Source organism: Bos javanicus, chromosome 7 (genome assembly GCF_032452875.1).
Source record: "Bos javanicus breed banteng chromosome 7, ARS-OSU_banteng_1.0, whole genome shotgun sequence".
Lineage (NCBI taxonomy): Eukaryota > Metazoa > Chordata > Mammalia > Artiodactyla > Bovidae > Bos > Bos javanicus.
Window position 1 is genome coordinate 64620887 of NC_083874.1, and position 25837 is coordinate 64646723.

General features: G+C 44.3%; 1 protein-coding gene across 4 annotated transcripts in view; it reads left to right on the forward strand.

Moving 5' to 3' along the window:
• GRIA1 (glutamate ionotropic receptor AMPA type subunit 1) overlaps window positions 1–25837 on the forward strand; it is a 347536-nt gene that overhangs the window by 300408 nt on the left and 21291 nt on the right. For 2 of the 4 annotated variants that reach the window (XM_061424114.1, XM_061424113.1), the window contains exons 12-13: window positions 1276–1474; window positions 5814–6061. In XM_061424114.1, coding sequence (XP_061280098.1) covers window positions 1276–1474; window positions 5814–6061 — 447 coding nt within the window. Of the gene's footprint in view, window positions 1–1275; window positions 1475–5813; window positions 6062–6114; window positions 6352–9413 lie in introns of those variants that run through there. The other 2 variants (XM_061424115.1, XM_061424116.1) reach the window with 2 other exon arrangements.

Here is a 25837-nt window from a genome sequence, read left to right on the forward strand (position 1 = left end):
GCTGGTCATGTTTCTCTTCACAGCTTTGGGAATAAGAGAGGAGCATTAGCATTAGCATTAAGTCGCTTCAGTAGTGTCCAACTCTGTGCGACCCCATAGACGGCAGCCCATAAGGCTCCTTGGTCCCTGGGATTCTCCAGGCAAGAACACTGGAGTGGGTTGCCATTTCCTTCTCCAATGCATGAAAGTGAAAAGTGAAAGTGAAGTCGCTCAGTTGTGTCCAACCCTCAGCGACCCCATGGACTGCAGCCTACCAGGCTCCTCCATCCATGGGATTTTCCAGGCAAGAGTACTGGAGTGGGTTGCCATTGCCTTCTCCAAATGAGAGAGGAGAACAGGACAATAATCTCAAGGATGAATTTCTCATATATGATTGTCATATTTACCACTTTGATCCAGATTAGACTATCATTTGTCTTTTACTTCAGTCAAGTTCTCTTTCACCGTGGTAAGGGAACTGTGCCTGCACTCAACAAGTGACATTCCCCGAAGTGGCTGGACAGAATGCTGGTGGTGTCTTTTCTTTCTAAAATGGTCTCCCGTCCCTTTCTTCTAATCCATCATTTTGGTGGCCTTTGCCAGCCAGGAGGGCATTGGCTAGAAGGCAGTCTGAACATATTTCTGGACATGATCAAATGTGTGCATCATATGTGTAAATGCATTGCATTCATATATGTATGCTCATACTTTTGGTGTATATGTAACTGCACATAACAGGATGTTTATACGTGTTGGTGATTTCATGGGCAAGTGTTGGCATATCTCTTTGTTGGCATGTGTCTCGATGTGTATGCATGTGTGACAGTGAGTGTGAAGATGTGCTTGCAGAGCTGTCTCACCCCTGAATGGCAACCCCACAAGTCATCATCCACGATAAGGAACGAAAATGCACAGGAGGCTCTGACATTTGGATTCTCACACTCTGCTGACAGAAGAGAAGGGTGCAGTAGGGCTTGCCAGCCCTGCTGATGAGCTGGGGCCAGCCCTTGGCCCCGCCCACGTGTGTATGTGCTAAGTCGCTTCAGTCATCTCTGACTTTTTTGCAACCCTGTGGACTGTAGCCTGCCAGGCTCCTCTGTCCAAAGGATTCTCCAGGCAAGAATAATGGAGTTGGTTACCATTGCCTCCAGGGGATGTTCCCAACCCAGGGATTAAACCCACGTCTCTTTTGTCTCCTGCATTAGCAGCTGGGTTTTTTACCACTAGCGCCACCTGTCACACAGCCTTCTATAATTGATGTCTGTGCTTCTGATATCTCTTCCCTTTGGCCTGCAGGTCCTTGTCCGGCCGCATCGTGGGCGGCGTCTGGTGGTTCTTCACCTTGATCATCATCTCCTCCTACACAGCCAACCTGGCCGCCTTCCTGACAGTGGAGAGGATGGTGTCTCCCATCGAGAGTGCTGAGGACCTAGCAAAGCAGACAGAAATCGCTTACGGGACCCTAGAAGCGGGATCTACGAAGGAGTTCTTCAGGGTAGGGACATCCCTTGCCCAGGGGCACTTCCACAGAAGGGAACCAATACGGTCATTAAAATATCCCTCTCAGAGAGCACGAGATTACAGGCAACTGCCTAAGTGAGTGTACACCAGGGACACTGAGAACGTTTCTCAGCTTTATACAGATCCCCCAAACACCCTCCATTTCTATATTCATGGACACTTCAGAGCTCTTCCACTGAATTAGACCCCCTCACATACCCTAGTCCATACCAAGTGCTTTGAGGACTGCAGAGTGTATGATATACAATTCCCTTCCTGCTCCCACCGGCACCTTTAGTCTTGTTAGTAACTGATTAGGAACAGTTGGGTTTTTTTTAATCTCTGAAAAATCCAGCTTGTCGTCCCCATGGCAGCCGAGAGCTCCTTGGCAGCCCCAACCCAGAGTCACTCAGTCCTCCATCGACAGTTAATTAAGATGTGTGAAGGGCCGTGGGAGCTGCAAATGATAGAGAGATCTGAGAACAAACACCCCAAGCCTGCTTTCCCATCCTCCCTGCCACGCTGTCTTCGTGTTCCTGGAGATGAGATTTTCCTGATAGTTCACACCCGGAGACTGTGAGTGCAGCCTTGGTGCCGGGAGCACTGGGGTGAGGCGGAGGGGACATATTAATTTTCCGCATACTGTTGCCCAGAGCACTCTGCAGCTCAGCCTGTCTGCAGCCCAGCTCCCCGCTGTGACCATCCTGTCAGGTCAAATTGCATCTTGCAATTGCCCTGCTGTGTGCTTTGTTGGTTCTGGGCCTGGAAGGTGATCTGAGAATCTGGGCACAGCTGATTTTATCTATTTCTCAGTTTCCTATAAGAGAATATTCAATATACTGTAGATCCCATGATTGGTCAGGGGTATTTCTTTTCCTAATTTGAGATCCTCCATCCCTTTTCTCCTTTCTTTTTTTTTCCCCCTCCCCAGGACATTGTTGCTTGAATGATGAATCTTCATGTAAAGAATCAAATATTTCAAGTTAGCAAGGAACTGAAAGGTGACCATACTGAAACTCCTCATAGAACAAATAGGGAAAGTTAGCAGTAGATAGAAGCCTGGAACCCAGGGCTCTTCACCCCCAAGCCAATGCTCACACCGGTGCCCAGTTATGAAACAAATCACCTAGTTTACTTGATTAAAGACTATCTTACAACTCCCTCTACTAAATGCTTCACTAACATTCCCAGTAACTATCTCCATTCATTTTTCCTTGAGAGCTAGAATTTTCCTGGGCCCAAATATCTTTAGAGATGAGCTGGCTCAAACAACAACCTAAATGTATGTCAGTATTTTGCCAACTCCTGTTGATATCAAGAAAATAATCCTGATATTGTGCGTGAGGAATAATGACATATTACATGTATAAAGAAATCTGTAATCTATATATCAATCACTAGATTAGATAGGTTGCCTGACTCTAGTAGTAACTGTCTTAAAAAAATATATTCCCTTTGTATGGCTGAGTCCCTTTCATGTCCACCTGACACTATCACAACATTGTTAATTGCCTATCAGTTCAGTTCAGTACTGTTCCTCAGTCATGTCCGACTCTTTGCAACCCCATGAACCACAGCACACCAGGCATCCATCACCAACTCCCTGAGTTCACCCAAACTCATGTTCATTGAGTCGGTGATGCCATCCAACCATCTCATCCTCTGTCATCCCCTTCTCCTCCTTCCCTCAATCTCTCCCAGCATCAGGGTCTTTTCAAATGAGTCAGCTCTTCGCATCAGGCGGCCAAAGTATTGGAGTTTCAGCTTCAACATCAGTCCTTCCAATGAATACCCAGGACAGATCAGATCTCCTTTAGGATGGACTGGTTGTATCTCCTTACAGTCCAAGGGACTCTCCAGAGTCTTCTCCAACACCACAGTTCAAAAGCATCAATTCTTCGGCGCTCAGCTTTCTTTATAGTCCAACTCTCACATCCATACATGACTACTGGAAAAACCATAGCTTTGACTACATGGACCTTTGTTGGCAAAGTAATGTCTCTGCTTTTCAATATGCTGTCTAGGTTGGTCATAACTTTCCTTCCAAGGAGTAAGTGTCTTTTCATTTCATGGCTGCAGTCACCATCTGCAGTGATTTTGGAGCCCCCAAAAATAAAGTCAGCCACTGTTTCCACTGTTTCCCCATCTATTTGCCATGAAGTGATGGGACCGGATGCCATCATCTTCATTTTCTGAATGTTGAGTTTTAAGCCAACTTTTTCACTCTTCTCGTTCACTTTCATCAAGAGGCTCTTTTGTTCTTTTTCACTTTCTGCCATAAGGGTGGTGTCATCTGCATATCTGAGGTTATTGATATTTCTCCCAGCAATCTTGATTCCAGCTTGTGTTTCTTCCAGTCCAGCGTTTCTCATGATGTACTCTGCATATAAATTAAATAAGCAGGGTGACAATATACAGCCTTGACATACTCATTTTCCTATTTGGAACCAGTCTGTTGTTCCATGTCCAGTTCTAACTATTGCTTCCTGACCTATATACAGGTTTCTCAAGAGGCAGGTCAGGTGGTCTGGTATTCCTGTCTCTTTTAGAATTTTCCAGTTTATTGTGATCCCCACAGTCAAAGGCTTTGCCATAGTCAATAAAGCAGAAATAGATGTTTCTCTGGAACTCTCTTGCTTTTTCGATGATCCAGCAGATGTTGGCAATTTGATCTCTGGTTCCTCTGCCTTTTCTAAAACCAGCTTGAACGTCTGGAAGTTCACAGTTCACGTATTGCTGAAGCCTGGCTTGGAGAATTTAATTGCCTATACTCCAATACAAAATAAAAAGCTTAAAAATATAGTCCCTTTTATGTGTTTAGGGTTTTCCAGGTGCTCAGCAGTAAAGAATCCACCTACCAATGCAAGAGACCTGGGTTCAATCCCTGGGTCGGGAAGATGCCCTGGAGGAGGAAAGGGCAATCCACTCCCGTATTCTTGCCTGGGAAATTCCATAGACAGAGGAGCCTGATGGGCTAAAGTCCACGGGGTCACAAAGAGTCTGACACAACTAAGCACACATGCACACACACACACACTCACACACACATGAACATATGTGTTTAACACTTGTCCATTTACAAAGCATTTTCAAAAGCTGGACATCAGTAGCCCTAACATACATCTATTTAATACCTGCCAGTGAAGGGACGCTTTTTGGGAATAACGTCACACAGGACAGTGCTGATTTTCATCCTGGATCATGGACCCTGACCAGGAGTCTGCTGGATGAAAGGTTAGATTCTGTGAAGGACTCACGGAAGGAAAGATGTCCCCTATCCCCAGGCAGTGCCCACAAACTTGAGACCTGTGCCCAAGTGTGAATGGCTCTCAATCCTTAACAGTCTAGCCTGGATATCCAGTAAGTGACCGGACTGTGTGTCCTAGAGGAGTATCAATCCTCACAACATTCCTTCTCAAGTGAGGGCACACAGGCCATACAGATGAATCACATGGGGAGCTTCTGAAAAAGATTTATTCTAGGCCCCACCCCAGACCTGCCGAATCAAAATGTCTAGGTTTAGAGCCTGCGGCCTGCATATTTACAGTCTCCATACAGGATGCTGGTGCCCACTAGAATTTGAGAACTATTGTCCTTGGAGCCAAGATAGTCTCAGAATACACACTACTTGTTCTGACCTGTGAGATAATGAGCGGAATGTGGCTGGAGAGAACCAGCATCTCCAGGGGAGTGAACAAATGAGTTGGAGTCACAAAGGAAGGAAGGTCTAAAATGAGTTCAGGAGGAAATGAGGAAAGCAGCTTGGCTGGGTATAGAGGCTTTTGAAATGTTAGCAGAAGACCATATCAAGTCCCAAGTTATTAACTTTATCGGACAACAAATTACATTCTGAGAACAGCCTTGCAATACGAGATGACTGTAACTTGGCACCTATGGTCTAAAAATTCTTTATTGTTGTCTTTCAACGATGTACTCAGATTCCAACTGTAGTCAGCTCTCCACTTCTTCAGGACTGTGTAAATATGACCTTATTGAACAACAGATAGGTCCTCTGATGTCTTTAAGAGTCAGACAGAGCCCCAGTTTCTTAATTCTTCCCATGTTTAAGAGGAATCTAACTACTTAGCAGTAATTAAAAGATCCTGAGTTCTCCTATTCATTCTGTATTTGCAAGATATTTGTCCTTCGGAGCCTACTGGTACTAATTAGAGCCTCTTATTTTGCAATCACTCATAATTTGTTTCTTCCTGAGCTAATCTCGCTCATGAATGTGTGATCAAGCCACATTCAGCTCTTTCATTAGTGTGTGCGCGCCGACCTCCATGCCAAGTGCAGCCCATGCTTCATTCCAGCTTTGTTCTGTCCCCGGCCAGAGGTCTAAAATCGCCGTGTTTGAGAAGATGTGGACGTACATGAAGTCAGCAGAGCCATCCGTGTTTGTGCGGACCACAGAGGAGGGGATGATCCGAGTAAGGAAATCCAAAGGCAAATACGCCTACCTTCTAGAGTCCACCATGAATGAGTACATTGAGCAGCGGAAACCCTGCGACACCATGAAGGTGGGAGGTAACTTGGATTCCAAAGGCTATGGCATTGCAACGCCCAAGGGGTCCGCCCTGAGGTAAGTAGCCAAGATTTGCTTCCTCGGTACTCCCTCTCCCCTCCCTGCCTCAGAAAGGAAGCTGCCGTGTCTGCCACAGGGCTCCAGTGCCACACAGGAGCTGTCGAGAGGTCTCTTCTTGGATACCTGTGGGCCTGGGAGATTCCAGCCACCTGCGATCTTCAGCCCGGAGGTTGGAAATGGACCCTGGGGCCTCAGCTTGCTCTGACTGTCACTGCCCGCGTGTTCCCTCTCCATGCCTCGTCTCACCCCTCCCAGTGTTCAACATTGATGAACCTTGTGTTTCTCTCGTGTGACTTGTAACATGCCACCCTTTACCAGACACCTCCACATCCAACTAGGCCACAAACAGGGTTCTCCAGCAACCTGGATACTTTGACCGAAGGTGGTTTGTAATGTGTGTCTCCAAAGAAACAAACACGTGGTCCAAATGAAAAATCAAGTCATTTGAGTCCTAAGATTCTAGCCATGGAAACTGAAATGACACCAATTGAGTGTCGGCACCCATTCTGTCCTTGATGCTGATTTCTCGAGAAAGAAGTAGGTAGTTCAGGAAAGAAACAAAGAGGACTTTATTTTCACATTAAGAGCCTCTGGTATGCATACCAAAGACTTATGGCAGAGTCTTATAGAACTAAAGTCAAAAGGCCTAGATTTAACTTTGAGATTTACTAATGACTGTCTTACAAAAGGTAAGACATATCTCCCCGACCTTTAGTATCCTCATCTATAAAGAGAGGCTAATCACCTAATCCTTTCCTAGGTTTAAAGTGGTTTTAAGTTCAAGTGGAATAATCTATACAGAAGGTAATTAAATGCAATACAGTGTGAAGTCACCTGTAAGATATTATGTCAATTACAGAGGGATTAAATCATTTTAGGGAAGAGTAGCATTCAAGGAAAGGTGACAGTGTGTAAAAGGTTGTAAAAAGATGGAGGGGGGCTCCTAACCCATCATGGCATGACATCCAGAGCCACCTCTGCCTCCATATCATTCATTTATGTCAATAATATTGATCCCTACAACAATCTAGGCACTAGGCTAGGAGCTGGAGCTACAATTTGGGGGTAAGACAAACATGGTCCCTGTCCCCATGGAACTACATTCTTGAAGGGAAGAAAGACATTAAACACATGATTATTGTTTAATGGTCCATGACTATTATGATAGTCTATAAAACGGGACATAGAGGACACCTACTTTCAACAATTTGGCAGAGTAAAACTCCCACTATAAAACACCTAGATATACTGGAGAAAGATATAACAAATAGCCTTTTAAATGCAAGTTAAGAAATCTCTATACCAAAAAGGAAATCAAAACCATAGTAAGAAGCTAATTATTCTGAGGCTGCGCTAAGCAGGAAAAAGTTATAAATTATGTGACAACATATAATACGTGAGCAAGAATCAGAAGTAAAAGTAAAAACATAAAAGCAATCAAAAATACTTTTAAAAGAAAAAGGTACTATCATAAAAGACCAGACATATTTGGAAAAGTACCAGTTAGGATTTAGAGAAGAAAAGTAGTCATTAATATAAAATGTCAGTGGAAGTGTTAAACAGCAAATTAGACAGAGTTGAAGAGAAAATTAGTGTACCAGAAAAAAATCAGATAAAATTCCCCAGACTATCACACAGAAGGAGTACAAATATAATAAAGAGGTGAAGAGACATGAGAGAGGAAAAAAAACCCAGGTGCATCATCTTTAAGTTCCAGATGGAGACAAGAGAGGGTGAAGCAGGGGTAATATTTGAAGCGAATTTTCTAGAATTTATGGAAAACATAAATACTCAGATTCAAAAATTTTGACTCCCAAGCCGGATAAAAAGATGAAAACCAGCAGCTGATTCAGTTGAAATTACAGAACAGTAAAGACACAGAGAAGATCTCAAATACACCCAGAGATAACAAGGTCCAACTGGAATGCAGGATGGGTGGGATGTGGCTGAGAAGACTCTTCCAAGGATACTTTTTTCAAGCTAAATGTGATGTATCAATTGGAATTAAGTAAGTTCATTGAGGGGAGGGGTAGACAACAGTCTGGACAGAGGGAACAAAATGTGCAAAGATTCTTAAGACAGAAAATTTTGGTACAGCTCATAAACCAAAAGAAGCTAAATCCTCCTAGAACACAGGTAATAACTAAGAGAAAAGGTTGAGCTATGACTGGAGAATGATAAAGTGCAAATAGATTTTGTTAAGGACTTTTGTCCTTATCTGAATAGAAATGAAAATATATTGAAGAATTGTAACTGTCCAAATATCAGGAAATAAACATATCTGTAGGAATATAAAAATAATTGAATGTGACCTAATAAAAGGAAACAAAATGGCCTGGTATTTTATAAATCATGCATTTTTATCTGGAAAAACTTAAAAAGCTCTTTGTACCCATTTAGGCAAAGTTCAAAGAGGATCCAGAGGACAGTGCTTGGCAAGAGACTTTGAGATACTTACAAAGCATCACCCTAGAAAGGCCCAAAGTAGAGAATGTGTTTTTATAGGCCCAGGAACACCAATGATGCTGCATTGTTATAATTTACTGAAGGTTTTATTAAGTCAGGGACCTCATTTGATCCAAATATTTGGATGCAAAGTTGGGGGCAGGGGAAAGGTACAGAAAGTGACATGAATTGCCCACTCAATACATTACCTCCATCTTCCTATCCCACACACAGATGCCCGGAACATAATGACGAAGTCAGTAACATGAACACAAATCTCAGGTCATCTGGCAATTCAAATGACCTTCCACTGTAACAAAAGCTACTGCTGAGTGACTGCCTACCACGTGCCACACACTGTGCTGTGCATTATCTCATATTATCCTCTTGATTTCCCTATGAAGGACCACCATCCCCATTGTACAGATGAGGAAACAGCAGCACAGAATTCAGTTACCTGACCAAGTGGACACAGCTAATAAAGGAGCCAGATTTCAAACCCAGGCAGTCTGACTTCAGAGCCCATGGTTGTACTCACTCTAACACTGTGCCGGGGCCCATGACCGACAGCACCATTAAAGGCAGAAGACTGGACTTAGACCAGGTTTCCCAGTACCTGTGTACATGGGTCAAACAATAACCATCAACTCAAAAGATTTGCTTTTGGAGCCCAGAGCATCCACTCACCACTTTGAAGCCTGAAGGTCATAGTGAATGCTCACTTTAATGCACTTCTTTTTTTAATGCACCACTTTTTTGAGGAGTAACACTGCCTTTATGGGTTTTACATGATCCAGGTTTCTTTCTGAGATAAGTATTGAAAATAGTTCACCTCTATTAAAGAAATACTTAATTCTATTGCTTATGTCTCTGTAAGATGTAACAAGTCATTTACTGTTTGCAGAAAAAAAGACCAAGATAAAAGGAAAGAGTAATGAAAAGGAACATCTTCCAAGTCATACCACTGATGGTTGATGTGCAAGTCAAGAATACATAAATGGTGGCGGCCACATGTCCACAGCTCTCTCCCAGTTCTCCTTTCTCTCCATTGGCAACCTTTATGATAGCCATGGGGCTCCCTGACTCAAAAACAGAAGAGCAACTCTCATCCTAAGAGGGCCTTGAGTTGCTGGTCTGGAAAAATCCCTTCTCCCTCTATGGGATTCTACTTCTCATCTCTGCAATAAAAGGAATCATTCTAGAAACCAGTAGTGTAGAGGTCCCAGGAAACATACCATTGCAAAACAGCTGCAGAAAATATGAGTAAATAACCACATATGCACACACAGTCCAGCCAGGTTTCCTTCATGTCTCTGCCTTAGTTGGCCAGATGATGCTGATTCCTCCAGGTATGGTCGAATACCAGCGAGTCATGGCAAATGAACTGCCACAGACACATGTGCCTGCCCCAATAATCTCAGACCCACTGATCTGATCCCAGCAAATGATTCTGCATGGCAGACATGGGAAATGAGCAGTGGCATAAAGGGGTAGTATTGATACATGATACCTTTGGTCCCCATTGAAAAGGGGCTTCAAGGTACTTAAAGATGATACAGAGGAAATCAGTGTTGTCCTCAAAGTATTTAGAATCACAGAAAATACCTTTCTAAACACTGTCTAACCATTCACAAAACTGCAGACTCTTTAGGAGTTTGTACACCACAGATGTTGCAAACCTCTCTTCCACCCTGTGAAAGGTGGGACTCCTGCAGTCCTCAAAGGAGGGTGTGCTCCAGACTTAGGGCCAGTGCCCACAGCAAGAAAGGACCTCCCTGGTGGTCCCCTCCACCACCTGCTCTCCAGAAAGCTAGACCTGATCACACCTGCAGGGCATTCACTCCCTTCCAGCCTGCCTCCAAGAAGCTTCAGGCTCCTCCAAGGCGGATCACCCAGCTCTGCCCATAAGGTCAGAGAACTGATAGCTAAGGCCCAAATGTTCCTCTAAACCTTGCCAGGTCTACTTGGCAGGGGCCAGGCGTGTCCCTACAGAGCAGGAAAAGGCTGTGTCAGTGACAGAATGGTGTGTTTGTCTCTTCTGCTCTGGAAACAGATACTCAGGAAGCGAGGTGGTTCAGTGCTTGATTTTTCTATTTGGACAGGTGGCGTTTCTTTGAAACAGATGCTGTTTGTTGGCTGTCCCTGCATGCTGGGGGTTGGGTGAGGGGCTGAGTTTTGTTTCCAAAGCCCTGAGGTTGTGGATAAAGACCTGTACAGCCAATGCCAGTCACTGGGGGAAGATAATTGGTAAACCTACTAATTGTGATCTATTGCCAACTTCTGCTGCCAACTTAATGTATCTGCTGGTCTGAAGTTTCTTTTCTTTATTATGATAAATACTCCCTTCAGTTGGAAGCGATATGTTCAAATTTCCTAACTAAGGGAGCATGGCCCCTGTTTTCCCAACCCAAGAAGGAATCCACACCAGATTGGCCTGAGTTAAAATCTCAAGTAATGACACTCCTTCACAAACCATCTAGCAGGAGTTTAATGGATTTGCTGAGAGTTATACTCTAACTGGGACATTGGTCAAAGCCTGGTCTTTAACTGTGACTGTGGTTACGTGGAGTCTTCTCTGGTCCCTGTGATCGTGACATGTTTGTGTTCTGTCACGTCTTGTCCATGCCGGATGTGTGGGCCAAGGTGACAGGAAGAGAGTGCAGCTTAGTGGGTGAGGGGCTAAGACCCACTCCCCATGCTTTCCATGCAGCTTCACAGATTCCTTTTCTTCACACAAAGAACTGTGTGCTGCACTTCAGGGGTCAGTGATGAGAGAGACACGATTCCAGCCCTTAAATGATGCATGATCAAGTATAGCTCATTAGCAGTATTATATAGATACCTGATAGTCTACCCAATGCCCTAAGAGAGTCAGAGTTAGCAAGAGGAGGAGAGTTAGCATCGGAATGGGAGGATGTCCAAAGGTTTCAAGGCAGAGGTAACAACCAAGACAGGCCCCTGAAGAAACCGTGATAGGTGAGAAGGGACTCCAGGTGGAGGGGACAGAGGAAAAGCAAACACAGAAGTGGGAAAACATAGGGCTTGTTTTCAGGAATGTGAATCCACTTGAACTAGCGTGCACATTAACAAGCAAGAGTGACAGGTTGTGGTCACAGTGAAAAGGATTTCAAATGTCTCTGTATTTTTTATCTGATGTCAGTAGGGGTCACTGAAGGCCACTGATGGAGGAACCATGTCAGACAGACTCCCAAAGATGATCTTGGCAGTGGTTTGTGAGAACCTGCAGGCAGGGAAGGTTATTTAGAAAGCTGTTGTGGTCATTTGCGTAGGAGATAAGGAATGTGGTTACAAATCATAAGGAGATGGGGACAGATGGAAGAAGTGGTTCTATGTTTGTCATCGAAGTCTTACTTTAAGACTTGGTAGTTTGGGAAAGAAGTCTGTTATAGGCACTTTCTAGGGACTTCTGTGCTCCTCTTCAGGAATAACCAGGTACAAACTGATTCTGGCAAGGACAGAAAACAGGCAGACATGGGGTTTACCTCCCAAACGAATTATTCACTTCAGTTCAGTTCAGTCACTCAGTCGTGTCCGACTCTTTGTGACCCCATGAATCACAGCACGCCAGGCCTCCCTGTCCATCACCAACTCCAAGAGTTCACTCAAACTCACGTCCATCAAGTCAGTGATGCCATCCAGCCATCTCATCCTCTGTCATCCCCTTCTCCTCCTGCCCCCAATCCCTCCCAGCATCAGAGTCTTTTCCAATGAGTCAACTCTTTGCATCAGGTGACCAAAGTACTGGAGTTTCAGCTTTAGCATCATTCCTTCCAAAGAACACTCAGGACTGATCGCCTTTAGAATGGACTGGTTGGATCTCCTTGCAGTCCAAGGGACTCTCAAGAGTCTTCTCCAACACCACAGTTCAAAAGCATCAATTCTTCGGCTCTCAGCTTTCTTCACAGTCCAATAGTCTTGACTAGACAGACCTTTGTTGGCAAAGTAATGTCTCTGCTTTTGAATATGCTATCTAGGTTGGACATAACTTTCCTTCCAAGGAGTAAGCATCTTTTAATTTCATGGCTGCAATCACCACCTGCAGTGGTTTTGGAGCCCCCCAAAATAAAGTCTGACACTGTTTCCACTGTTTCCCCATCTATTTCCCATGAAGTGATGGGACCAGATGCCATGATCTTACTTTTCTGAATGTTGAGCTTTAAGCCAACTTTTTCACTCTCCTCTTTCACTTTCATCAAGAGGCTTTTTAGTTCCTCTTCACTTTCTGCCATAAGGGTGGTGTCATCTGCATATCTGAGGTTATTGATATTTCTCCTGACAATCTTGATTCCAGCTTGTGCTTCTTCCAGCCCAGCATTTCTCATGATGTACTCTGCAAATAAGTTAAATAAGCAGGGTGACAATATACAGCCTTGACGTACTCCTTTTCCTATTTGGAACCAGTCTGTTGTTTCATGTCCAGCTCGAACTGTTGCTTCCTGACCTGCATATAGGTTTCTCAAGAGGCAGGTCAGGTGGTATTATTAACCCACCTCAATTTTACCTCTAGGGCAACTAGAATGTTGAGAAAGGCTGGGAAGGGTACAGAATTCCTGGCACTGGAGTAGAAATGATGGAGAATGTCAATTATGTCTTCTTCCTTTAGCACTGACTGTGAAAGTGTTAGTCACTCAGTCGTGTCCAACTCTTCACCACCCAATGGACTGTAGCCCACCAGGCTGCTCTGTCTACGGGAGTCTCCAGGCAAGAATAGTGGAGTGGGTTTCCATTTCCTCCACCTGGGGATCTTCCCAATCCAGGGATCGAACCCATACTTCCTGCATTGCAGGCAGATTCTTTACTGTCTGAGTCACTAGAGAAGGCCAGCACTGACTGTAGCTTGTTTATATCTGTTTTAGTTTTTAATCGGACATAAGTTCAAGATTGCTCATCAACATTTTAGTCTCAATAGCATTCCTACTGAATATATTTTTCTCCCTTCACACAAACCAAGGCTAGAAAATATCTCCTAAGAATCACCTGTCTGCATTGGCATTTGGCTAAAAATAAGGAGGGAGGTTAAGGCCATGACTCAGGAAGAGATATCACAAGGTTTTATAGGGAGTGGTCTCACTTCCAGGGACTGAAGGTCTCCTAGCTGCCCACCTCCACACTGGGACCACATGACATTGCTGTATCTTCAAGGCAATTAAGATTTTTCTACTTTTAGAGTCACATTGACTGAGAATATAACTGGGAAACAAATTCTGTTTGGTGGTGTTGACTCGCCCTAAAGAACCACTTCCCAACTTCAGTATGCTTTAAAATCTAGGGAAGCTGGTTTAAAATGCCCCTTTCTAGACTCTGATTCCTGAGATTCCTGATTCTGCAGGTCTAGGTGGGGTCCAGAAATGTTCAATTTCCACAAGTCCCCTGACGATTCTGTTATGGTAGACAGCAGTCCACTTTGGGAGACAAGGTTAGAGGTCAGGAAAGAGAGTTATACATGTTTTCTGAGGAAACAGTGGCTTGGAAACAAAAGGAAGATGATTATGATGGGAGAATGACAGGGAAACTGCATTGAATAGTGTCGAAACCATGATCCGTGGAGTCAAACAACCTCAGTTCAAGGTCAAGGGCCATTACTTTACCAGCAGTTTGATCTAGCTTGGTGAGTCACTATAATTTTATGAGCCTCTGTTTTTTCTTCTGTAAAATTGGAGTAATAACAATTCATTGCAGTTGCTCTGAGTTCTGATGAAATAACATAAAGTGCTTGTCACAGAGGGTACTCATTACTGTTAATTCTCCACCCCAACCCTCCTCCCATTAGACCGATCACAAAATCACTTTTGGGCCAAATAACTTATTTTTTCCTTCTTTGTGAAACCAACTGTGTTCATCAGAAATACACGTGAGCCCCACCCTCATCCCTCTGTATTAGAAATAAATTGTCTCTCTCTGAGAACAATCTGTGGTCCTCCCCCACAGAGAACGCACTTTAAAAAAAATAAAACCCTGATATTTCTTTCTCTCCCTCCCTCCCACCCTCTGCCCATAGTATGGTATTGGTACAGGGTCTGCTGCTGAGAATAAATACAGTATGTCCCAGGGAAATGACAGTCCCTTTCAATTGGTCCTTGCCTCCTGATGGGTAGCCAGGGATGCTTGTTGTCATGGTAACCCCCTGAACTCTGTGACCCAGGTCAGGCCTGATCAGAGACAAAGGTCTCTCAGCAGAGAGGCTGGATTTGCCTGTATCTTCAGAAGAGCCACAGACAAAGGAAGAGGGGGAGGGAATTGGAGGATAAAAAGGGAGAGAGGAAAAAAAAGAAGGGAGGGAACAAGAGGGAGGTAGAAAGAGAAAGTGTTGTGTGTGCTTGTGTGTTTGAATAGAGACTGGAGGTTTGCCAGAGGAGTGCTGCATCAATACAGAAGCTTCTCAGGTCAGGACACATGGAACGGATTAGAGAAAATGCAGAGAAACCTTCTAGGAGACTGGTGCCCTAGCCCAGTACACAAGCCCAAGCCAGGGGGTGGGAGGCGGTTAATTTAGCCTTTTAGTGGTGGTGCTAAGACCTGCTGTTAACATTTATCAAGCACTGACTCATCCCAGGCACTTCTCTGAAGTATGAGATGCTCACTGGCTTATGTAATCCTAACAACAACCCTGGGAAGGTAATATTGTTTTCATCCCGATTGTATAATTTGGGAAACTGAGGCACAGAGAGATTATGGAGCTTGCACAGGGTGACCTGGTGTGGAAACTGTAAAGCTGGGTTTTCAACCCAGGCAACATGATATCCCAGGTTGGGATCTTCTCAACCATGAGGCCAGAGTGGATATAAAGAGGGAAACTGTCAGGAAAAGATTATTATTTGGAGGAAAAGATCATTTATCCTCTCCTCAACACACACAAACACACTCAATTTAGTCTTTAGATGGAAAAGAATCCGCCTGACAATGCAGAAGACCCAGGTTCAATTCTTGGGTCAGTAAGATCCCCTGGTGAAAGGAATGGCTACTCACTCTGGTATTCTTGCCTGGGAAATCCCATGGACAGAGGAGCCTGATGGTCTATGGTCCATGGGGTCACAAAGAGTCAGACACAACTGAGCAACTAACATTTTTACAACCAATATACAAATAAGAAAAGTAAGGTTCCAGAAAGGGAGGTGGCTGGCTGTCTGAGCTGCTGGAATTCCCTAGGGAATCCTGCCTTCCTTCTGTACTCATTGCCTTTAGGTGGGCACACAGTGCAAGGGTCAAGGTCACACCACAGGCTGACATCACTGTCCTCTGTCTAACAATGGAAAGGAGCACATCCATTGCTTCTTAAGTTTCCCTGCTTGCCCATGATGGACTGAAACAAAAACATCCCTGAAAGAGTTATATGCTTCCTGAAACTCCACAGTGCTTTCAATTTCTTTCAATGATGAAAAGCAGACCACTTTACACTGTATGTAAGAGGAAAGAAGAGAAGACTTGTATTCATTTCATAACTACTATATGCCAGGCAGGGTGGGTGCCTTCCGGACCCTAGCAATGTCCCAGCATTCATCCTCCCCTCATATAGGAGGATTTAGAAGTTATCATTTTCCTTCACAGGTTAGGAAGCTAAGGCTCAGAGTAATGAAGCTTTGCCCAGGTTCTCAGAGTGATTCATGGGACAGAGCTTAAGTACAAACCCTAATTACAAAACCCTTTTCCCCCCCTACATTCCCCACTCCGTGCTAACAGTGGCACACTTCCCTGCCTCTGCCACCTTGTAAGGTGGCATCCTGAGAACATCGTGGGAAACGAGGCACTGGACGGCCTCCACAGCCAAAGCACTCCTTCACTAGGCACCCGGCTAGGCTGGAGCTGCATGGTGCGGATTTATGTTGGAGGATCCTGGCAGCATCACAAAGGCAAACGCACACTTACTCCTGTTAGGGCTCTGTTTTTATCATGCCTGGTGGAGGAGCTCGTAACCAGCAGAGTGACACGTTAAGGAGAGAGGGGAGGAGAGTGGAGAGAGCAAGGTGACAAGGAAGATCTGGGGAGAGGAACCACACAGGAAACGAATGGCCTTGACCACGGTGAGAACAGCAGCCAGAGCAGGCTGTGATTTGCTTGCCCAAGCACTGAGTTCTCCCGCTGATACACAAATTGCACCGTGCTTTCTTTTAAGAGGCTGATGCTGTCAAAAATAGCACTTTCTCTCTCTCTCTCTCTCTCTCTCTATCCTCCTCCCTCCACCTCTCTCCCCTCAGCAACTTTATTTCAGATTTGCCCAGTCTTTTGCTTTTCCCAAGAAGACAGCTGCTGTTACACAAAGGCAGACCAGGATGGGGAAGGACTACATACCTGCCCCAGCTCTATCTCTTGGGGATTGTGGATAGCAGAAGCAATGTATTTTGTGTAGATCAGACCCTGTTCAAACTCTGCCTCTCACATCTACAATCCTGTCACCTTAAGGAAGTAGCAAGAAGCAGCGTGGACCACTGACTGATTGTCAGGGCCCTGGAGTTAGGACTCAGTATAAATTCCAAGACTGCCAGTTAATGGCAAAAATCGTTCAGACATGTTACTTCCACTCCCAAAGTCTCAGTTTTTCCAAATATAACAACTGAAGGTAGCACTATCGTAAACTTTGGTGGTTGTTAAATGATTAAATGAGATGCTATGAAGTGCTTAGCATGGTGCCTGGCACACATTTAGTGACTAAGAACTGTTATTACTTAATCTCTCAGAAGCTTAGTTTTCTCATCTTCCCAATGGGGATCCTGAAACCCTGCAGGATTGTCTTAAGGATAAAGGCAATCACTTATGAAGAGCTCAAGGTGCCTCCGGAGTTCTTGGATATTAATCTCCCTTGCTCCCCCACGGGCCCCTCAACATGCTACTCCCAGGGGAGCAGCATCTATTCTGTGAGTTTGGGGATCGACCCAAATAAGTGGTGATTACCTTCTCTGAGCCAGACCCTTCTTGGCTTCCTTTTATTGCAAAGGGGCAGAAACTGCAGGATACCAGGAAATACAACTGTTTAGCTATATAGTTTTATTCCCTTTACACTGGGTATCACAAACATTTAGCTGAAAGCCACATTGCTTCCATCTATTTTTCTGAAGGTAGAAAAGAAGGGGTAGGGAGTGGTCCTGAGTTGAGCCCCTGCACAGAAATTTTGGGTCATCTGTTTCAGGAACATCTTATGAATGGTCCTGTGGGCTGTGATCCTGGTTGGATCATCATATCTAATCAGTCTCTCCCTTGGGGAGGATCAGGGACAAAGACCCAGGTGAATCTTTAACCAAAGAAACCACATCCTCCCAACTGGATGGGGGTGGTAAGCCAGCAGTTTTCAAACAAAAGAAAGTCAGGCGGGGAAATTTACATATATTATTCATCCCTCCTCAGCACAGACAACTAGCAGAAAAAGAGCATAATGACCTCTTAATCATAGTCTCTATTCCCATGGGAATGAAATTTATTTCGCTGGAAGAATGTTTTAAAAAAAATTCATACCACTAGTCAAGCCAGTCTCCCTGTGTCCCATAAACACTACTTTTCCCCAGTCCAGTCTCTTTCCTCTTACTGCTTTTTATTTCTCTCCACCTATAATTCAAAATACAATTCAGTGAAGCAAGGGCCAACTGTCCCACAGAACCTAAAGGAAAATGTAGCTTGTAGGAAACTCCTATTGATTGCATGTCACATGGACTGATTTCTATCCAGCCAACTTCCATGTATATTGTAACTTCATGAGCATGTTATCAAATTAGTTGATGTGTTTGCTCTGTCTACTTCAGAAAACCAGGAAATACTAGTCTCACTGCATAGACCATACAACACAAATTAAATGAACCAGCTCTTTAAAGGGACTTAATAGTGCCTTTCACTGTTACCAGTGATCTTCCTAGATGCAGCATGAAAGTGTATGACCGTGATCATGTAACTGAACTCTATCAACACCCCCAAGCATAGTATTCTCAAAGCACTAAGTACATACTTTTAAGGAAAGCAAAGATGAATACATCACGATAGTGGCACCTCCAAGATTAGGTCCCAAGATCTAATGCAGGGCCTGCAACTGTGCACGCCCCCAGGGGCCTGGAAAAGAAAATGAATGAAAAGGACTAGGGGTAAACATGTATGTAGTTTCCTCATTTTCAACAGAGGCCTAAGTATAGGCAACACTTCCTCTACTCTAAGAAACAAAACCACAGTGCAAATACTAGGGTAAACAGCAATTAAATATTTACTGAGGTATTAATATATATGGCAAGTCCTCACATGTCTTCCCTAATTCACATACTCCTCGCAGAAACCCAGTGACACAGGTACTATTAAGAGTCTCTTACAGATAATCAATCAGTGGCACCAAGAGCTTACGTAAATTATCAAAGGTCATCCAGCTAGTAGATGTCAGAGTCAGAATCTGAACCCAGACACTGCAGCTTCAGAGCCTATGCCCTTATCCACTCCACTGTGCTGTAAATGGGGAAGTGACAGTCTCTAGGGAATTGCTGGGGCCTTAGTGAACAAAAGAGTGTATGCCTGTGTAGAGCGGACAGGCTCCACTCAGTTCTGCTGTAGCAATGCCAGATGGGAACACTGCCAGAACTTCTCATTTTTCCAAAAGAAATTGTGATTCTTCTGTGAACTATTGAAAATTTGAGTGCTCGTCACAGCTAAGGGAGAAGGAAAGAGAGGACACACAGTAACAACACCAATGCCAAGAAGAAAGGAAGTACCATAAAGATAGACCGATAGATGGACAGAGAGATCAGCTGACGGAACAATCAACAGATAAGGCACTGAGGGAAAAGCATGCAGGCAGGGCTTAGTTCTAGCAAGACCTCCAGCAGGAAGCAGCAGTCCCTGAACAAGGCCTTCAAACAGTGATGGGGAGGACGTATTTCAGGTAAAAGGTACACCAAGTGTACAGAACAAGAGTGAAAAGGTTGCTAATTCATGCATTCGTTTTCCATCTGTGTTCCACTGTTTTTCCTCAGGGGAATCATTTTCTCATAGAAAATCTCTCATGGAATCCCATTTTGCAAGACAGATAGGAGTGGAACTGCTGAAGGAAGAGATGAAAGGCTGGAGGTAGCAGTGGAGAGGGGGAGGAGGAGGAGAGAGAGCTGGAGACAGGTTCAGGCCCAGCGGGGGCACGTGGGAGACCAGAGCTGCCTCTTGTCCCTGGGAACCATTCCCTATAACTGGAGGAAACCATTCTCCGCATTCTGACCCTGTGCATTTTAAAGTCCACAAGAAAATAACAGTCCTGATGGTCTGCCCAGCCTCCTTTTCACACTGACGTCTGTCTTCTGCTAGCCAGTCCTTAGAATGAGCCCAGATTTTCTTCCTTTCATTGAACCAGAGGTGGCCGAGATGAGGCCAGTAGGCTGGCTCTCATCCTGAACGGTGTTTCCACTCCCTCTATTGTTTGTGGGAAGACTTTCATTCATTCCCTCCATTATCTTTTGTGAAGCATCTCTGAGGTGGCTGACACAGAGCCACCTGCCTGCTGCTGCTGGCAAATGGGCCTGCATTACAGCACCAGATGTGGTTTACTGTGAGCTGCCAACGAACTGGTGACACCTGCTTCTCACAATATGGGGTGGCCTGGGGGTCAAACATGCCTTCAAAATGCTTTCTGTCTATAGAATCCCTGGCTGGAGGGGCCAGACCTCAGGTCCCCATCTGGATCTCTGGGCTTCATCAGATAACCTTAGCCATAGGACCCTAAAGAAAGTTACAGGGCCAGAAACACGCGTCACACATGTAAAACCAGTTTCTGAGGGTTCAAGTAACAGGTGGTACAACATATGTCTTAGAAACTGAAAAGCATTTCTTCATTCAGCAAACATTTCTCAAGCAGCTACTGTGTGAGCTATGGTGTCCCTACCATTAAAGAGATCTCAATGTGGCTGGAGGAGTAGATGACAGATAATGAAGTCCTGAGTCTGCTGTGTTTGGGCATTGAGTACAGCAGGAAAGAAAGGAAGGCTACATCCATTCTGTCTGGGTCATCACAGGAAGCATTGCAGAGAATAACATACATTAGAGGCTTGAAAGATGAATAGGTTCCACAGTGGCCAAGCGTGCCACACAGAGCATGTACCAACACACCAGGTACGGCTTTTGTGGCCCATCCAATCCAGTCACTTGAAAGTGCCCAGATTTAATCTCAAAGCACCTTCACCTCTGTCACCTCATTTGATTCTCACACTACGGGCAGCTGGGGCAGGAGAATTATTCCCATCTTCCAAGTAGAAAACTGAGATACAGTTAGGGTGACCAGCTGTCTGGGTTTGCCCAGCACTGAGTAGGTTCCCTGGATGTGCAATTTCCAGTGCTAAAGCCAGGAAACCCCCAGGCCATCGGGAACCAGTTGGTCACTCTAGGGATAGTTACAGGACGAGTCATATAACTTGATCAGAGAGTGAGGGACTCAAATCAGACCTTCAGACTCTCCTCCACCCCAGAGTAGAGAGAGAAGAGAGTGCACGACATGCTTTTGCTTTTTTTCTTTCTTTCTTTCTTTCTTTTAAACCAAGTCCTTTGTGTTGTTTTGTAGAGTCAGAAACCAAAGACAAAACCTCTGTGTTCTGATTGACTCACTGCCTGGCCAACAGTCCTTCTCGTAAGGTCACAGAACTGTCTGTCCCCTGGGTATACTCAACCAGGGAAAAAACCATCTGGAATGGCCAATGTGAAGGCAACTTTGAGCCTACCTCTATTTCTGAAGGAGACCTGAGGATGTCTGCATTTTCACGGAGGCTCCTGATTTAACCCACTCACTCTCTTTCTGCTTGGTCATCGGTTCACTTCTCCCACTTTGCTTACCACCCCAAGCTACTGGATCAGTATAGTCCTATGAACCCTTAGCTCTTTGCCCAGAGATGGTGTTTCCCTTACATGGTCCATACTGATGATGTCACAGACTGGATTATGGACAGAAGGCATCTCATAGACCACTATCCAATTAAGAGAGTGGTGTGCACGATTCAGGCCTCCAAATATCTAGTCCTGTCCTAGAATCAACTACCCATCTCCACAAGGCATAGCAGGTCAAACAAGCTTGGGTTCTTGGCGAAAGTTCTGTCTCTCACTCCCAGCCAAATAAGCCTGGTTTGATCTCAACAAAGGGACAGAAAACAACCAAAGAAGGTTGCTCCTCAAAACCCTCAGCAGAAGTGGTTTCCACCTCCTTCTCCACAGGCCATGGCCAGTGCAGGGAGAAGTATAAAAAAGAAAGGAGGTGGCCAGGCCTTCTGCACAGACAGAGCACCCTGGGCCTCAGAAGCCTCAAACCTCATGGGAGGAAGAGTTAGAATGACCATGCTCACTTGTATATGTGTGTGTGCTCAGTCGTGTCCAACTCTTTGCTACCCTATAGACTATAGCCCACCAGGGTCCTTTGTTCATGGAATTTTCCAGGCAAGAATACTGGAGTAGGTTGCCATTTCCTACCCCAGAGGATCCTCCCGACCCAGGGATTGAATCTGCACCTCTTACATCTCCTGCATTGCCAGGCAGATTCTTTACCACTGAGCCACCTCGGAAGCCTCACTTACTTGTATACTGACATTTAATTCAGGGCATGGAAATTCCCACCCTTCGTGGCTCTCCCTCAATGTCTTCAAACCTCACTCATCAGTAACTGCACTCCCCCTTCCTGAAGCCAGATGCAGAGACCCTTGAAATCTTGCCCTAGAAGCCCAGTGGTTCCCAGACTAGAGAGGGCATGGATCATCAATGTCCAAAAAGGAAATGGGGGTGGCACGGTACACTTGACAATGGGATATATTGCCAAGGAAAGATATGAAAGAAACAAAAGAAAAAATTATCATCCCTCATCAACATCATTTAGTAAGAGAAGTGTGTTAATATCAAAAAAGAAGGAAAGAAATCACCAATTGAACATAAAGGATTGTCCTTTCAATGGAAAAGCTCGACTCCCTAAAAACTCACTATACAACCCTGCTCTTTTCTCATTTTCCCATTGATGAGTAAAAGCTTCATGACCAATTGGCCTGGCTCATTGGACCAGCCCTCTGGGATCCACTGATTGAATCCCAACTTTATCTCTAGCTCATGAATTCTCTCCAAGTTTTCTCTGACAAGCAGTTGTCCCACCAACAATGTCTTACCAAATTGTCTTTTCAAATAGCAATTCCCAGAAAGCTCCAACAATTCCAAAGTTTGGCACCCTACTGAGCAGTAATCTGTGTCACTGTGGCTTCATCTCCCTGATCTAATACTGCCCTCCAGCATCTCAGAGATTAAATTTAATTCCTCTTCCACTAATGATCAATCCCAAATTTTCAAGTGAGCCCTGTTTACTTTGCAGTGACCCATTATCTCTGTCATCTCTGGATCCAGGGTTACTTTTGATGCTGTCTGTTTCTCTTATATAAGTCATTGTATCGGCCATTTCCTTCTCCAATGCATGAAAGTGAAAAGTGAAAGGGAAGTCGCTCAGTCGTGTCCGACTCTTAGCAACCCCATGGGCTACAGCCTACCAGGCTCCTCCATCCATGGGATTTTCCAGGCAAGAGTACTGGAGTGGGGTGCCATTGCCTTCTCTGGAATCGGCTAATTAGTTGATCCCTATTTACTTGGGACCGAGTGCTGAGTAGGGAAGGGCTGCTAGTCTGAGGCTTCTCCCTGCTTAAATACCCTCTGTATCTCCCTGGTCCACAGGCACAATGTTGACTTGTTAGTATTCAAGGATGTTAACAGTTGGGACTCAGCTGTTGTAACCTCATCTTCCCCTCATGACCATACTCCCCAGGCCCTGCAATTCCTATATTGAAGCTTCTGATTTCCCTTTGCACAAAGCAGTCCCTGAAGGTTTCCTAACTTCCACTCACTATCAGAATTAACCCCTTTCTCTATTTTTGGTACTTTCATAACCCTTTATCCTAAAATCATATATAGTCTTCCATGAACTATTGAGAAACTTCTCTCCCTCCCACACTAGACTGTACATTCCTTGAAAGATAAGGTTTACAACTTTATTCCTATCAAGGTATTCTGTATCCCTACTAAGTACCTAGCATAGTACTTGACACTTAATGGGCTCTCACAAAGTATTTGGGAAGTGGATCTGAAGACATCGACTCTTTACTCCGAAGGCTTTATAATCAAGCTAAAGGCTAAGGCTAACGCACGTGCAACTGTGGTGAGCAGTGCAGTGAGTTGGTTGCTAGTTGTTGGGGAATTTAATGTTCTGGTTTTTTTAGCTACAAGGTGAGTGAGATCTTAGCTCCCTAACCAGGGATCAAACCTACACCCTCTACATTGGAAAGCGAAGTCTCAACCATTGGACTGCCAGGGAAGTCACAGCAGGGAGTTTTAAAGGAAAAATCAACTCTTCAAGGAAAAATTCAGGGAAAACATGGGGAGCATTGTAGGACAACCAGGTATTAGGAAAGAACTCAGGAGAACAGAAAGATGCAAGTACAGAGAAACAGGAAGAAACACACTGTTTGAAGGAGAGCAGGATGCCTAGCAGCCTAGTCTGATAAAAACCAAAGCTTCCTCTGGAGGAGGAGAAGCCAAGCATATCGTTGCAGGCTGGGCGTCAACTCCAACGGTTGTTTTATCCAGCACTGCTCAGATGCTTGAATTCAAGGTTTTGAAGGAAAGACTGGAAGTGTGGACAACTGCTTTAGAATCAAAGCCCCAAATACAGTCCTTAGCCTTTCATAAGTTGAGGCCCAATTAAAATCATCTGAAATATCTCCCTTGGCTGCTTTTGCTTTTTCCAAACTTTAATTTTCCTGCAAATATATGATAATATACTTCTTCACCATGGCAAAATTGAATACAAAGTTGAGTACAAGGTCATCCAAGAGAATGTATTTCCAGAATTTTAACTTCTCCCTCCCAAGATAATTCACTGATACAAAGGCTCCCCTGGGTCTATCAGCTCCTGTGGCTGAAGGTCAGGGCTCAGGAAGTTGAGGGTGTCTTCTGCTCACTGGCCCTTTTGGGGAGTAAATGGCATGCACATCAATCACCATGTCAGTGATTACAAGCCTAGCTGCATCCTCTAACGACCCAGGACAATCATCACCTTTTTGCTGAACATTTGTCTAAATCTGGGAATTTTCAGATGACTTAACTCTGCCGAATTAGGACCATACCTGATTCTGCTTTTGTTTGTTTGCTTTAGGTTTGTTTTTCTATATTCCAAGCACAGGATTTGGCATAAGAAAAGTTCAACTAGAGATAGGTTTAATGAAACAAGTAGATGTAATAACCATCAGTATTTGAGGCCTTTATAAATGCCTTGCTAAGATACATCCAGTACTGCAGTATTCCACTCCAGTATTCTTGCCTGGGAAACCCCATGGACAGAGGAGCCTGGTGTGTACAGTCCAAAGGGTCACAAAGAGTCAGACACGACTGAATGACTAAGTGTGCAAGATCCTTGCAGTTCTGTTTTTTATTCAAATTATGGAGGGAATAAAGAATAGTGTGCTACATTCATTCTGAAATGTCATCCTTTCTGTTTCTTTGATCCTTCAAATGTCCTTAATTCAACTAAAGGGAGGTGATGTTAGAGGTTTCTTTAAACATTTTTATTTAGCAAAATTAACACTTAATATACACCTGTGTTAGCTCTCCACCTGCACTTTTTCTCCTCATCCAAGAAATCTATATGTCTGGAAACTACTGCTAGTCAGGAGCATGGCCTCTGTTATATAGGATCCTGGATTCTGCGTGACTCTGGGCTCTAATTAAGTTCTTAGCTTTCATTTTAATGTAATATTTTTAGGAGGGAATATTTGCCAATCAAATGTAAATGCCAATCAAAATTCTTTAAACTCTATTTGAACATGTTGGGTATAACCTGTTTCTAAAGATAGTATCACTATCAATTACCAATGGCACTGATTTGCAATATAGTGGATCTTCTAGAAAACACATATTATAGGACAGTTTACCAGAACCAGTTAGCTACAGGCGATCGTCTTTCTAAGACCATCATTCTTGTTGGAAGTGATGAAAGAAGGAAGAAAAGGAAAACGAGAGTCAAGTTGTAAACTAGCATCTTCTGAAATGGCTTACAAGGTGGTTTTTCTCATCTGCTGCCTTTGCTCTGCTGTAGACTTGGAGACTACAGACCCTTGGGTATTAGAGCCATAGGCAAAGTAGAAGTTTTTAAACTGACTCAACAAGTGTGGGGCCAAAAGGCCTAAGTGAGCACTAGAAGGATCTTTGGAAAGCTGGGAAGTACACTGGTTATATACATGGACTTGAGTCACTCAGAGCTGGGTTAGAACCATAGGCAAGTTACGTATTTGTCTGTGGGATGAAAACAGCAATAATATGACAACCAAATAGGATTAAATGAAACAATGCATGTAA